A 15,662-nucleotide genomic window follows, 5' to 3' on the forward strand; every position below is an offset into this window, starting at 1 on the left:
CCTTCCTCCCTTTTTTGAAGATGGGAACCACGCTGGCCCTCTTCCAGTCCTCCGGCACCACACCAGAGCACCACGAGTGCTCATAAAGCTGTGCTGGGGTCCCGCAATGACCTCGGCCAATTCCTTTAGAACTCTAGGGTGGAGATAGTCCGGACTGGCTGACTTGAATATGTCCAGTCCCTCCAGAAGCTCCCTAACTAATTCCTTGCTAACCCTTGGCCCAGGTGTGCTTCCCCCAGGGCCCGAGGGGGCCCAGCAGGGAGGTGGCTGTTCTGGTCCCTACTTAGGAAGACAGAGGCAAAGAAATCGTTAAACATGTTAGCTTTGTTGTCTGGTGTGATGACCAAATTTCCCAACGCATCCTGCAAGTGCCCCACGTTACCCGGGACCTTCTTTTTGCCCCCTATGTATTTAAAAAAGGACTTCTTATTGTCCTTAATCTGGGAAGCTAGTCCCAAATTGATATAGCCGGTATCAGATCCCCCTGATCAGAGCAGGACATGTATATGCATATGGTCTCTCTGGAAATGTGGGGCTTTTGGGGCCAACTAGAACAAAAAGTTTGCGCTTGTCAATGATGTAAGTTAAATGGAAGCTATGAATAGCTTCCCAGAAACATGATGGGTTCACATCCCTCAGCCAGGCAAATGCGTCCACAGGTGGGAGTTGCTCCTTAATCAGGCTTGTATATCGACTTCCTTGTGACCCTCCTGGAGCTTCTCCCACTGGAAGTTATACAGTGAAATGCATCCTGAGTGAGTACAGGAAGCTAGTAGATATAAATTAGTGTTTACATTGCCTGTTAGAAACATAGGACTGTGGTATTTACAAATATTGTGCAGACGATGTAAGTGTCTTTCCTTGTTTATAGGAAGATCAAGAGGACATTACATCATTTGTTCTTAGTCCTGATGATGAGGTATGTGACAAGTTACACTTCCTTCTAATTTCTCTTTCCAACTTACAAAGCATAAATGCATTGTAGACATGCTTAGGTGTTTACTGTTGCCTCTGATCAGTGGTTCTGACAGCTTCTAAACACACTTGTAATGCACTCAGTCTTTGTCAGTGGCATTACACAATTGCATTTCTGTCCATCACATTACAATGTACTTTTCTTTTTGTATGAATCTGGACGTTATTGCAACCAAAGCAAAACATACAGCACAGAGAAATAAATTAGCTTCAGAACTGGTTTCTTTTGGTAATTGAAAATTCTAGGGTTTGGCCTGATTCCAGGTCTTCTAAAACTTGCCACGAGCATAAAAATAGTCCTATTCTGCACTAGCTAATTGAGTTTCTATTTCTTGTTGCCTGGTTTTGTTGTCACCAGATCCTTGTGACAGGAAGCAGAGCATTGCTGTTAAAACAGTGGGATTGGCGAGAGAACAAGTGTACACGCACGTGGAAAGCAGTGCATATGGCACCAGTAGCCAGCATGACCTTTGATTCCACTTCAACTTTGTTAGCTACAGGTACCTTATTTAATGTTGCATGGTGAAGAAGTCTGTGTATTTGGATATATTAGGCTTATTCAGGATAATATAAGATAGAGCTGCCTTGATGTTTGTAAGAAATCAGAAGAGAAACAGGTAGTTTCTCAGGACTTTGCTTTCATCAAGAATCATGTAATGAACCCCACAGAGAGAACATATTAAATAAACATTTTATATTTGTAATACATACTTAAAGCAGCAGCTTGGTCTGAGGGTCTATGGACAGAACTGGGGGTCAGGAATTCCTGAGTTGAGATGCAAGCCCTGAAGCTGACTCCCTGCAGGGCTTACTACCAAGTCATTTCACTTCTGTCTCTCTCGCTCCTCAGCTGTGAGTACTGATTAAATTACCCACCTATTGCAGGTTTAATGAGTTACTTTTGCAGAACCTTCAGGTGTAGGAAGTACTCCATGGTTATTGCTATGATTAGTCATTCTCTCTCATTTTTGTAACCTGTGAAACTCGGATACAGATTCTGATGTGCTGACCCCATTTCCTTTCTCCTGTCTTGTCTTCTCCCAGGGGGCTGTGACAGCACCATCAAGATCTGGGATGTAATCAAACAGTACTGCACACACAACCTGAAAGGATCAGCGGGGGTTGTACAGTAAGGAGAAATTCCTCTTATTCTCACCTTTCAGTTAAGGAAACAAGCAGAGACCATGTCACCAGAGCATGACATTTCACCCAGGAGGCCTGTTTAAAATAAGGAATTGCAGCTTGCAGATAGGAGTTTGTGAGTGAGATTCCTGAAACTCTAGTTAATAAAGGATAACCCAATTATGGAACTTCTGAGTTAGGGCTGATGATAGGCCCCTGGCTGGTGGGAGGGAGCACCATGGTTTCTTCTAGAAATAACACGTGAAAACATCCCATGGTGCATTTCTTAATAGCGAGGATGTCAGCCGTGACATCCTGGCTGAATTACAACGCTTAACACTGTTCTTCTTCCCAGAGTCCTGTGGTTGTTGCTTTGGGCAGACAAGATAGGGAAGTGCATGATGTCATTAAGGAGTTTTGTAGACCCAAACTGAGACGCTGGCAATTGAGAGGCATATGGCAAGCACAGACCCTGGGTCTCTTTCCCTGATAAACCAAGTGTGGATGGCAGATATCCTGCAGAGGAAATAGGATCTTAGATTCAGTGCAGCTAACATAAGTGAACTTTCTGGGCAGGCTGCACGCTACCTGCCACTGCTGGATGGTCAGTGTCTGCTCTGTTTGAGTGTGTCTGTCTCTCTCCTCTCTCTTCAGTGTTGTTGAGTTCCACCCCGACATTTCCCGGTTGCAGCTGTTCTCCTCTTCAATGGACTATAAGATCCGGATCTGGAACCTGACTTCCAGCAAGTGCATTGCTATGCTTGATGGCCATTACAGCGCTATCACTTCTCTTACTTTTGCTGCAGATGGGAATACCCTCATCAGGTAACATTATTAATGGGTCAGCCTGCCTCCTCCACTTACCTCCCTGTTGCCAAGAAACACATAGCATACCTGTACTCTGCATGGGAGCAGAGGACTGACAATGCTGCCCATTCAGTCTCAGGTGGGAACATTAGAGAAGAGACCTGGGGTCTGGGTTTCACTTTACCATTCTTTGTGACTCGCTGAACACTGAACAGACTCGCAGACCTCATCTTTTATGGATCTGACTTAGAGAAGTGCTGAGTCCTCACAACTGCAGCTCTGGAATTGCACATTGGTGAGATGGGGCTGCTAGTGAAAATGCTTTTATCAACTCTGTTGCAGTTCAGGCCGTGATAAAATCTGCATGGTATGGGACCTGAAGACAAGAGCAGCCAAGAGGACTATCCCTGTGTATGAGGTGAGATTACACTGAAAGACTTTTTCTACCTCAGTGGAGCACACCTCCAAGCAGGAGAGAAGGGAGCCTGCCTCAAGACTGAGTAGTTAGACAGGCTCTCACATTTAACTTTCCCTTTGCTGCATATATATGCTTTCTAGCTGGGGGACTCAGGATATGGAAAGGAGATAGCAAGCAGATAAATATTTATACAGGTATTGGGACTTCTAGGAAACTGGTCCAAATACAGTCCAAGTTGCAATCCAAGCCTGGACATTGCTACATAAGAGGATTGCTCCTGTTCTGGATCCTGTAGGTTCTGACATTGCACATCAAGTGTCTTCTGGCTGGGTGTGAAGTCACTTTTCCAGTATCCCTCCTGTTTCATTTATTCTCCCCTCGTTGTTTGGTATTGTGGGGCAATTGGCACTCGCCTGTGCCATCTGCCATTCAAGTCCTGAGGGTGAAAAGGGATGTCACCCTTTATGGTGTCAAGGCTGGCTTTTTTTGCCTGTATTATTGTTTCCCATGCTCCTGTATAGTCCAGTGTGGGTGCAGTTGGAAGTGAAAGCTCAGCCGGCTAACAAACCTAGCATTCCATAGAATTCTCACATTTGCTGAGAAGGAATTGGATCCCGGGCTCCCAGCCAGTGTGTCATGGCCTGTTGAATCGCCCCTAGAGCGTGGAAGCTGCAATCCTGTTACCTGAGGATGGAGATTTCTCACAGCTTGGCGTGCAGAAGCAAGGGCTTCACTTTGTCACAGCTGGCAGCAAAGGTGAGTGTGAACCCCTTGGCATTTCCTGGCTTGTCCCTGCCTGACTGTGGAAGGGAAGGGAACTCCATTCTCTTCCACTGCCAGGGCTCATGGTCCTACCATTACTTTGTGTATGACAAAAGCCCTTGCCCAGGTTAGTGAGCCTTTTCCAGCATGCCTGGGGGAGGTGACGCATCACTTTCTCCCTCAGCCCAGTTCTGCCTCATTCTTCCCCTAGGAAAGAGTGCACTGAATGCCTGGACAGATCCTGTAGTTAAAGTGAGCTCAGACAACACCTCTTTTCTTAGAAGCCTTGTCTAATATAGAAAATTGCACTGGTTTAAATTAAGTTGGGTTTTAAAGCAGTGCAACCCCCTGTGTAGACGCTCTTAACTCAGTTGCAGTGGCTTCCACCGATTTTTAGCTCAGTGGTTACAATATTTTTTTCATTTGCAGACCCCTAAAAAATTTTGAATGGCACTGGGGGCCCCTTTGAATTGTAAGTGTGGGTATTCACATACTTTTCATTGATCATAGTCATCTTTCACAGACCCCTTAGACACAGTCTGCAGACCCCCAGGGGTCCATGGACTGGAGGTTGAAAACCACTGATTTAGTTTAAGCCTGTCTGCAGCTGACTTCGGGGAACCTGAAATGAGGTTTAGACCAAAACAAGTGTCCACGTAGCCTTTGTGTGCCGCTAAAACAATATCTGGACAATCACAGCTTTAGTAAACCAGAACAGCATGATCCTGTAAGCAAAGCCAGTGTTTGATCCAGTACTGTTCAGGAGACTGGGGCAATACTGCCCCAGTAATGTCATGAAACTGCCCCTCAATGATTCTTCCCTCCATTAGGGGCCCTGCGGATCTGGGAAGCGGCCACAGCTGCCTGTGTGTACACCCAACCTGTGCCCTACCAGCCTGTGGAGTCCAGAGGGGAGGAAACTAATGAATGCAGCCTGACTAACTGCATCCTGGTGCCTGAGAAAAACGAGATTGCAACCGTGACTGCTGAGCATAATATCGTCCTGTACAACATTCAGACTCTTCAGCTAAGGAAGCAGGTACAAATAGTCTCTCTCTCCTTTCTCACTGCCCTCTGGGACAGCTCCCTGCCTGACCAAGTCTTTCCCTGTCTAGTGCAGTATCACATGTCCATCTGCTTGTATTGGACTCCAAGGCATAGGGCATGGCTTTGCAGAGGGGGGAGTTATTTGAGGGAGCTTTGCCTAAGGCATTGAATTGGGAGACTGAACAACAGAAGGTCCTGATCTTTGATCATTGGGACTTAAAGGTTGCTCTTTAGAGGAATCTCCTTAAAGTATTGAAACGCAAGGTCAGCAAGGCGTAGATCAGCTTAGGAGTGCTCCAGGCCCTCTGACGTGTGTGTTCAAGGGAGACTGCTCTTTTAGATTGGCATGTGTGGCACTGATTGAAAGATTGCCTGGTAAAGCAACAGTAATTCTGTGCTACCGAGTATGTGAGCTGTTGTTTGGTTCTGCTCTAGCCAGCTCATTTCTTGCCTTTTAAACTGCCTGTTGTTCTGTTGCCCTCAGTTTGCAGGTTACAACGACGAGGTCTTGGATGTGAGGTTCCTCGGTCCTGCTGACTCTCACATTGTCGTGGCTACTAACAGCCCTCAGCTGAAATTGTTTGAACTAGCAACATCACACTGCCAAATCCTCTATGGGCACACAGGTATGAGGGACTGAGAAGCTTGTGAGTTTTGTGCTGGGAGGGAGGGGAGCATGTGCGTGTCTCCTGTAATTTGGCTTCTCTCTTTCTAAGACTTGTCTGTGCAGACCCTCTGCACTGTTAGTTCTCTAAAGCAGAGATCCTGCTGTACTGTTAGTTCTCTAGAGCAGCATAGAGGCCTGTGGTTTGTAGGCAGCATGTGCAGGAAGCTTGTCCTCCTGCTGTTCGTGCTGTGCCCACTTTGCACAAGGGGAAAGCTTCCAGTTTTCGGGGCTCTGTCCTGCACCACTCACCAGCACTGACATCTGCTTTAGTTAGAGAGAGAGTTGGGGGTGATGGTAATCTCCGAACACCAGTCCAGTGTGTTTGGGGTTTGATCTACAGATTCAGCCAGTCACTTAACAGCGAGTGCTGGAGCTCACAGTGCTGATATGTCCTGAGGCTGTCGAGCCATCCCATCACGAGGTGGTAGTCTCAGCCATATCTCATGTCTGTCTTTTGGCCAGGCAGAAGGCTACATGGCTGCTCTCTTACTGTCTCCTTTCAGAAACGGTTCTGGCCCTGGATGTCTTCAGAAAGGGCATGATGTTTGCCAGTTCTGCCAAGGTAATGGGGTACTCTGTTCCTTTATATAAGGCATTTTACTTTAAGTGACTTTTGCTCTCATGGGCAGAGTTTTCCTGCTCTTTGCTGGCAGTGTTAGGAAGGGCCTTTGTACTAAAGGGAACTCTGCCCTGGCAGTTGAGCTTTACCCCTTTCATGGACATTTTTGAGTGCTTTCTGAACCCCATTTCTCATTCACCATCGTTTCTTGATACTGGCCCCAGGAAGACCTGTGTTCCTTTTATTATAGTGATGCCACATTTTTTCCTGGGTATGTGTTCTGCTCTGCAGCAGGTGAGCTCACTGCTAGGTATGGCTGTGAAACAGCCTGGGAGCAGAGACTACATACATCAGGGTTTTTACAGCTTTGTATTCTTCATACCCAGGAGGCAAAGCAAAGGGACAAAGTGCCAGCTCCCCAACCTGGCCAAATCCAATCCATAAGCCCAAGTCTCAGGTCTGGCTAGGGATGATACAGTGAAAAATGCAGATAGAGATGCTATTTGAAGGCAGAGCATACCAGGCCTTTCAGCTTTTCTTGTTCTAATCCATTGGCACGGGCAATGACTTTCGGCTTTCCTGTTTCAGGACAAAAGCTTCCGAATCTGGCGGATGAATAAAGCGGGTGAGGTGCTCTGTCTGGCTCAGGGAGTAGGCCACACGTATGGAGTGGGCACAATCTGTTGCTCAAGGTAATGGAGGTATTGTTCTTACATGGGGTCTTCATCTGAATGCAGGTGCTGCCACCTAGATGAAGCCAGGTCGCTCAGTCACCTGTGTAGCATCCTGCGCTGGAGGGGGCAGGAGGTGCACTTGTTTTATAGCACATGTGGGCAAATGTTGGAATAGGATCCTTGTAATTCTTCGTGCCAGTGTAGCAGACTGAAGGTGCACGGGGGCACTTGACACCCCAGTGCCCATCCCATCCAGCCCTAGTGCTTGGTTTTTTCATCCTTGACTTGACATCTAAGTATCCTAAAGAACACAAAGCTGTAGGAACCTTGAAGTACGGTGAAAGCCAGGGGCTTGGTACAGAACTGGAAAAACACCGAGATAAGAGAACTGACTGGGAAGCCCTACTTGTTTATACATTCTGCTCCTTCCTTCATTCTTTACTTCCTTTCTGAAGATCAGTTTTTGTACTTGGAAGCGGTGATACGGGAATGGATACTTGATTCAGAGGAGTAACAGTGCCTGTGGCTAATGTCTGAACTGCCAGAGGCTCTTGCTGCCAGGGCTTGCCTGAAATTAATTGAAGCTTTTAAAAACATTAAAGAACTTAGCTGTTCAGAGTCCTAGCTGAGTGACTGGATACGTGTAGAAGGTGGTAGAAAGAGGCCTTTTCTTTGTGTCAGTAAAGTGATTGTTCTGCTTCGTTGCATTTGAAATTTTTCCTCTTGGCCTGTTCCTTTTCCCTCCAGAATGAAAGAGAGTTTTGTTGTGACCTGCAGCCAAGACAGCACGATCAAGGTCTGGAATCTCCCAGTGTCCCTCACTTCCAAAGCCAAAGCCGCCTTGATCTCGAGTCCAGAAATCCTTCAGGCCCAAGTAACCGAGAAGGGTCACCACAAGGTAAAATGCCAGCAGATGTGAGTGAGTTTCTTTTCTTTTGGAGCATGTTTAGCAAGTTTTCTTACTGCTCCTCCCCCTCCCATTTCCTAGCCTGGATTGACCAGGTGTTTGGGTAAGCCTGGCAAGAGAACGTAACCCCTGTGCACCCTTTCTCTCCTTCTACCTGACTTTCTCTAGGATATAAACAGTGTGGCAGTTTCTCCAAATGACAAGCTGATCGCCACCGGCTCTCAGGACAGGACGGCCAAGCTATGGTCCTGTCCCGACTGCTCTCTGATGGGCGTCTTTACTGGACACAAACGTGGGATCTGGTGTGTGCAGTTTTCTCCTGTGGATCAGGTCTTGGCCACCTCCTCAGCTGATGGCACCGTGAAGTTGTGGGGTCTTCGTGACTTCAGTTGTCTAAAGGTAACAGAACGCTAACAGGACAGAGATTCAGCAAGGCAGCTCCAAGCAGGCATGGGGGTTGGCCCACCTAGCAGAAGCGTAGCAGCACTGCCAGGCAGAGGGGCACGCAAGCCAGGCCTGACTTTGTTCTCTAGGACTAGTCACTGGGATATGAGGCATGCATAGGCACTAAGCCAACCCCTGGACAGGAGCGGAGTCGGTGCTCTGAGTAACTGCCTCCCTCTAGCTCATGAGCTGATTGCCAGAGAATAGGCACATTCTCCCTTTGACCTTATGCAGGCATAACCATGAAGGAAACAGGCCAAGAATGATTTTCATGAAGAAGCATCTGTCCAGACTGTCTGCCTGTTTCTGAGTTTGAGATGGCAGATGCTAAACTCCACAATTTCTGCTGTCCCACTCCTTTTAGAGAAGCCAGCAGTCCCAGTGCTGGGATACTCACTCAAGCAGCATTATCCTGTATTTTATAGGCGATAGCTGGTGACTCAGTCTTTTCAAGAGGGCACAGCTGTCTCCCTCTGATTATACCACTTGGGGTTTGGCTGTGTATCGCAAGCTAAAACAACTACACCAGCCTTCAACAAAGTAACACAAGGGCATGTCCAGACATCTGTCCATTGAAACTTATTTCCCAGTGCTTCAGGAATCTGTTGCATTCTTGAGAGAGAACTGTCCTTTTTGGACAATTTCTACTCCCTGCACTGCCTGCAATGCCTAGCTAGCTGATGGAGCCAGCACCACAGGCATGCATCTGCAGCAGGGATGATGGCTGGTTAGTCTCTAGGCAGCTTTGGCATTGTTATGCTCCCTTTTTAATTTTCCAGACGTTTGAAGGCCACGATGCCTCTGTGCTGAAGATCATTTTTGTGAGCCGCGGGACACAGCTGCTTACTAGGTATGTGCTGGCCCTGGGAACCTGTGTGCTGCATGTCAGAGCCAGTCCTGAGTAGAAATTTGTTCCACACCATTGACTGGAGAGCAGAGGCTGGAGCAGTCAGATTAGATTTGCAAAGTCCCTTCCCCAAGGGAGGGACGCACACTTCACAGTGGGGATTCACACACGAGAGAGAACTGTGTTCTGCTGTGGGGGAGTCTGGGAGGACTCCCACTGCTGGGGCCACTTCCACTGAGCTGGGTCTATAATGTTCCCAGAGCCACAACTAGCTGGCTCAGCACCTGGTGTCTTGGCTGTCAGGCTTTCCAAGGAGCAGATACAGTGCCTGCAGTTCACCTGGCTGATGGGGAAGAGGATAGACGCTGATGAGATTAGCTCCTTCCCTGCTCAACCTCCAACCTGGGCAGCTGGGTCCTGATGCCCCCGCCTCACCAGAGATCATGGGTAGACCCAGTGTGCAAAGCGGCTGTAGGGGGTGCGGGTTCTGCCTAGCACATCTGGCACGCTACAGAATAATCACCTGAAAGGGCATGAACCCAGGGCCTTTGGGAAAAGGTTTCTTTGCTTTTACTGCTGCAAAATCTGAACGAGCTAACTTTCTGTTTTGTGGGCTGGCAGCCAATAAACTCCCTGCATCGTGAGAAGCAGACCGTATTTTACAGACTACCTTGTTCAGAGACTGGGATTATACCACTAGGCTGGGATGTGAGGACACCCAGGTTTGGTTCACAGCTCTTCTGTGTGACCTTGACAAGACACTTAGCATCTCTGTGCCTTCATGCCCACTCTAGAGAGCTCATTATCCAGCTCTATAGAGGGCTGTAAAGATAAACACACAACAGTGTTGGGAGGCCTTCAAATCCAATGGTGAACCAAGGGTCACAGATACTAGGATAGTTTCCTTTCTTTTTCTGCTGTTCAAGAGCTGCTATTATCATGCAACCAGTTGTGCAGCTGAGCAGGCAGAGAACAGTACTCTAGACTGAAACCCCATGGTTGATGCTCTGTTTCTGTTCCGCTTTCCAACAGTGGGTCTGATGGGCTCTTAAAACTCTGGACGATTAAAAGCAACGAATGCGTGAAAACATTAGATGCTCACGAAGACAAAGTGTGGGGTCTGCACAGCAACAAACAAGACAACATGGTTGTAACAGCCTCCAGCGACTCCTGCATCATCCTGTGGAAGGTACAGTTCAGGGTTTGCCTTGGGAAGAAATGGAGAGCGTGTAGGCTAGAGGTGATCAGAGTGCAGGGTGGAGGAGTCAGATTGCAGGGACTGTTCCTAGTTCCACCCTGACTCGGTGGGTGACTTTTAACCTCTCCATTCTTCTCCATGTGTAATATTGCGGTAACAAGTGTTGGTGGATCTCAGCTAAAGCCGACATCAAGATTCCCCGGACAGCAATGTCACTCCTTTCCAAAGGCAGAGACAAGAGATGGCCCTGAGCAGCCTGCCTGGCTCTTGATGGAAGATGGCACTGTCTGAAAAGGGCCTGGATGGGTCGTAGAATTTGGGGAGCAGTTGGTTCCTGTCATACAGACCTTGCTATACAATATCAGCTCTTTGGCTCTTTATTGAAAAAGCTGACTGTAGCTGTCTTCTGATCTCTCATAGGATGTCACTGAAATTGAACTGGAAGAGGAACAAGCTAAAAAGGAGGAGCAGATTATGAAGTGAGTGACCCTAAGAAATACTTAGGATGGCAGGTGATAGAATGGGTCCCTGCTAGCCAACAAGACTGCCTGTAATCCAGGCCTTTCAGTTCGTTCCTCTCCAGAAAGAGATTCCTTTGTTTCACTCCTTGGCTTTTGCCCCTAATACTACTGTAGTCTCTTCATCTTCTGTAGTTTCTCTTCAGTTCCTGCAGAGCCCTCCTGTAATATGTCAGCTTCAGAAATCAATTAGTTTCATGTTTCTGTGCTGCTGAGATAAGCCAAGTTGGACTATTAAAACTTACTCATCATTCATTTTCTCGTATGTCAGCCAGCACAGAATAACTCAGGAAAGCCTTTACTGCGCTGCCAGGATAATTACCCATACAATGGAGGCACTGAAGTTTGCACTGGCCAGCAGGCTTTTATTAAGTTCTTGGCACTAAATCTGTCCACAGTGTCACTACTGAATGTGCTGCCTTCTGCGTACGGTTTGTTCCATCAATCAACAGCCCCTCTAACGCGGTCTTGTTCCTGTTTTCCAGGGACCAAGAGCTTTCCAACCTGCTTCATGAGAAGAAATATCTGAAAGCTTTAGGGCTGGCAATCTCACTGGATCGCCCGCACACTGTTCTGACAGTGGTCAAAGGTAAGTACATCCTGAGACAGCATGCTGCCTGCTACCCTGGCCTTCCAAATCTGTTAGGATTGGCAGGTAACAAATGTAGAAGCCCAGCTGGGTGGACAGCTCCTTTTTCCATCTTCCCCATTTCCATTTGACACTTTAAAATCTCCACTGCCTCACTGCAATGCACATAACTGTAGTGGTCCTTGTGGTCTTTCTGCATATGCTCATGTCAGGAGAGGTATGTATAACACTGTGATCTGTATACGCGTTAGTGGCTCCTCTAAGTGCAGCAGACAGTGACTGATTGTCCAGGAGCTTTGAGTCTTGAGTTGGAAGACAGGCCAGCCTTTCTCTCCAAAACCAATAGCCCGAAACCAGACTTTCTATCAAGGTGAATTGTTACTTTGCAGCCTCTGAGTTTCAAATATGCTCCTGACAGTTGCAGTGCAAGCAGTAATTTGCACTTCTAGGTGTCAGGCTGCCAGCTTCTGTTCCCATGAGGCTAGATATCAGGTTTGTAGATGCAGTGGTTTGGCAGAGGCTAGAGCTGCCTTCCACATGTAATCGTGACCCAATGGAGAATCGGGCTCTCCTGATCATAAGAGGGAGACTTTTTTTGCAGAACCTATTGTTCAAGCTCATGAGTGACAGTCGTCTGGAAAAGCAAGACGAGAAAAAAAATATTTAGAAATAAAACAAAGAAGTATGTTGGTTAAAGATGCCTTTTCTTTACCAGAAGTCGGTGACTCATCCTTGATTGATTTCTTACCCATAATTTCTAGAATCTGGATTTGGAGGAGCTAGGTACACAGCTGCCACAAGGTTACTTACAGAAGTTGTGCAGTTAGGCCTGTGGTTGTGTACACAGTTGTAAAAGCAAAGCACACCTGTTTTCACCAGAGCACACCTTACAGTCCCAAATCCTTGGATACTGCCTACTTGCAAACTCTGAGCTGTTTTTTTTTTCAACTTTTAAAATACGTATATTAACCTGATTCCTTGCCTTTTTGCTCTTCCCCTCCTTTTAGCCATCCTAAAGGAGACCGATGGAAGAGAGAACTTGGAAAAGAATATCCTCAGACTGCGGAAGGATCAGAAAGGTTGGTTGAGTGTTGGTTCAAATGAGTAATAAGTCTTAAATTAGAGGGAACAGATTCTTCCTCTGTTTGCCATGGCTTTACCCCCAACCAGGCAGGGCTTATCCATTTGGAAAGAAGCTGGTCGTGATGTAGACCTGAGCCTGCTATGAACTGATTTGAGGCTCACAACCTTCACACAGTGTTATTTTGCGTTTTTATAGCATCTTCTGTTGGAAGTTCTCAAAGTCCTCCAACCCCCTTTGGGAGGCAGCTAAGTTTTATTTTCCCCATTTATAGAATGGGGACATTGAGGCATAGGAGAGATTAAATAAGTTGCCTGAGGTGGATTGATGACAAAGGCAGGAATACAGAACTCTGGTCACACACGGCTATTGCCATTCCTGCTGAGAGAGGCCCCTCTTTTACATTGCTGGTCAGTTGTTTATGACCTGCTGGGGTCACGGTCAGCCTAATGAGGGGCTTGTGTGCTGTTACGGTTTCCCTGCAGGTTTGCTGCTCAATCTGGAGGAAGCTGGATAGGCCTGGCCTGGTCTCTCCCATGGTGTGATGCTGTCTTGTGCATAAATCAGTCAGACCTGAGTAACCCATGTATTTCCTGCTTTCCCTCCTAGAGGCTGTGCTGAAGTTCTCAGTAACATGGAACACAAACTCTCGCAACTGCCACGAGGCTCAGGCTGTCCTTGGCATCCTCCTAAAGCATGAAGCCCCTGAGTGCCTCCTCCAGTACGATGGCATTAAATCTGCTGTGGAATCACTTCTGCCCTACACCGGTGAGTTACAAAGGAGGCTGCACCCCAATTCAGTCCCACTGTTTGTGCTGCTGTATCACACGGGGGCTCCTACAGCAACACCTCTAGTACTACTGCACTGCACCTGATCTTGCCCACAGCCCAACTCCTGTGCTCTGAGCTGCATGTCAGACCCAGATGTTGTAGCCAACAGCTTGCTACAGCATGAGGTATAGCTAGGAGTTTCTCCACTGGCCTGTGGTGCCCTTTGAAGACATTTCTTGGTGTCTGTAAAGGTGACACATGCTCCGTGTTCTCTGCCCCCTCCATTCACCACAGTCGGGACAGAGATGGGCATTCCCCCCTCCCCCCAGTTTTCTTGGCGCACACAGGCCTCCATAGCAGTTTAGCAGAAACATTTCTTTTCTTTTTTTGCAGAACGTCATTTCCAGAGACTGGGCCGGTTACTGCAAGCATCCATGTTCATTGATTTCATGTGGCAAAACATGAGGCTGTCTGATACTTCCAAGTGGGACAAGGAAGGTTTGTGACCATTCACGTGCCACTTGCAGTCAACTGAGGACTATGACCAAGAGCCAGGGACTTGCAGTGACTGGTACTACCAGTGCCTGGCTCTCTCATCCAGCCCTGCAGCTATGCTATTTTTATAATAAATTTTTTAAGTGTGAGTTTTTTTAAATTAGTGAGTCCAGCAATTCCTTGTTGCCTCCCAAGGCCCTGCATAAGGAGGAGATGGTCTTCCTGGCCAAGAATCGCCTTCGTCTCACTCTTCAAACCTTGAATCTTGAAGGGTTGGTGCATGAGCTTGAGAGAAATCGCAAATAGCACGAATGTCCTCATAGAGACACTCTTACAGTAAGTGGTCCTGCTGGTAGAACTCCCCGAGCCCACCTACCTTGGACCTTATGCACATGCTGGAAAGATTATAGTGAGTAGTTGGTAAGCATTAATTAGGAGTATTGCCAGCAGATTGAAGGAAGTGATTGTTCCCCTCTATTCAGCACTGGGGAGGACAAATCTGAAGTCCTGTGCCCAATTTTGGGCCCTCCACTACAGAAAGGATGTGGACAAGTTGAAGAGAGTCCAGCAGAGGGAACAAAAATAGTTGGGGGGCTGGGGGACATGACTTGTGAGGAGAGGCTGAGGGAACTGGGGTGTTTTAGTCTGCCAAAGAGAAGACTGAAAAATAGCAGCCTTCAGCTGCCTGCAGGGGGGTTGCAAAAAGGATGGAGCTGGACTGTTGCTTGCTGCTCGCTAATAGATTTTGCATGTTTAAAAGCTGTGTAAGGTAATGTATATAAACTCAGCAACAATATGGTTCCTGCTTTAGGGAAACTAGTTCAAGATCCTAAAGCTGAAAAAGCTGCATGGCAGCCTCCCTGTAGGAGACTACCTACAGCAGTTCCCAGGAGCAAACTGACAGGATGCTATTCCAGGTGTGGCCATGAAGGCCCTGGAGCCCCTTCAGCCCTCACTTTATGGGCAATCACCCCTTCAGTTACCTAGCATGCCTTGATGTCTTTATATGAGGGAGGCTGCCCCAGAGCTTCCTAAATTGATCTCTCAAATAACAACCAGCTGCCTGTGGTCACTACCTTATGGGCTAATTGCATGGCTCCATTCCACCATGCTTCACAAGTGGCATCCTCATTGATGTTCCCTTCCATTTAGCCCCTCCTCTGGGGCTCCTGGACCCTCCCTGCTCCCACACTCCTGCTAGGCTCCCAGACCCCCACTGGTCCCACGCTCTCAGTCTGGGCTCCAGACCCCTCCCTGAGTCCCTAGGAACTTCCTCCTCCCTTTAGTTTCTCCAAGACTGCCTTAGGTGTTACCCTCCATGTTACCTTCTGGAGCTGCAGCCATCCCTGCTGAGATGCTGATCTCTCAGTGGGCTCCAAGCTGTTACTGCTGGCTCCACTCAGGCCTGGGCTTGTATCCTACCCAAGCCCAGCCTTCTTCCACAGTCAGATGACTCCATAATCAACCCTGGCTGCATCTGCAGGCTGCCTCAGCACCAAGCCTCCTGCCACACACACCACCACTGGAGACAGTCCCTTTAGCTCCCTTAAGTAACTGCAGTGACAGCTGGACTGTGCATGAGACCCATGTTGAAATGAAAAGTCATTTCCTCTCTTCTGACTCTTGGGGATTGCTCAAGCACTTATTGGGGGTACCTAAAATCCACACAAGGTATAATCTGCAAGAGTGATTTACAACTCCAGTCCTGGTACAAAAAGGGTCCTTTTCTTCTAAGTACAGCTTGCTGCCCTACAGCTTGCTGCCCTCTGCCTGGGCAGAGG

At 47.7% G+C, this 15,662-nt stretch overlaps 1 protein-coding gene across 1 annotated transcript in view; it reads left to right on the plus strand.

Annotated features, from left to right (window-relative positions):
- Window positions 1-14,036, plus strand: part of TBL3 (transducin beta like 3) — a 17,489-nt gene extending 3,453 nt beyond the window's left edge. The window contains exons 4-22 of the mRNA XM_019512728.1: window positions 872-919; window positions 1,334-1,475; window positions 2,020-2,104; window positions 2,752-2,922; window positions 3,247-3,322; window positions 3,982-4,078; window positions 4,915-5,123; window positions 5,616-5,757; window positions 6,302-6,360; window positions 6,946-7,049; window positions 7,779-7,929; window positions 8,107-8,337; window positions 9,162-9,232; window positions 10,262-10,418; window positions 10,848-10,906; window positions 11,431-11,534; window positions 12,542-12,613; window positions 13,225-13,383; window positions 13,780-14,036. Coding sequence (XP_019368273.1) covers window positions 872-919; window positions 1,334-1,475; window positions 2,020-2,104; window positions 2,752-2,922; window positions 3,247-3,322; window positions 3,982-4,078; window positions 4,915-5,123; window positions 5,616-5,757; window positions 6,302-6,360; window positions 6,946-7,049; window positions 7,779-7,929; window positions 8,107-8,337; window positions 9,162-9,232; window positions 10,262-10,418; window positions 10,848-10,906; window positions 11,431-11,534; window positions 12,542-12,613; window positions 13,225-13,383; window positions 13,780-13,892 — 2,250 coding nt within the window. The 3' untranslated portion in view covers window positions 13,893-14,036. The remainder of the gene's footprint in view (window positions 1-871; window positions 920-1,333; window positions 1,476-2,019; window positions 2,105-2,751; window positions 2,923-3,246; window positions 3,323-3,981; window positions 4,079-4,914; window positions 5,124-5,615; window positions 5,758-6,301; window positions 6,361-6,945; window positions 7,050-7,778; window positions 7,930-8,106; window positions 8,338-9,161; window positions 9,233-10,261; window positions 10,419-10,847; window positions 10,907-11,430; window positions 11,535-12,541; window positions 12,614-13,224; window positions 13,384-13,779) is intronic.
- Window positions 14,037-15,662: the final 1,626 nt, after the last annotated feature.

Source organism: Gavialis gangeticus, unplaced genomic scaffold, assembly GCF_001723915.1.
Source record: "Gavialis gangeticus isolate Ggan-Ray unplaced genomic scaffold, GavGan_comp1, whole genome shotgun sequence".
Classification (NCBI taxonomy): Eukaryota; Metazoa; Chordata; order Crocodylia; family Gavialidae; genus Gavialis; species Gavialis gangeticus.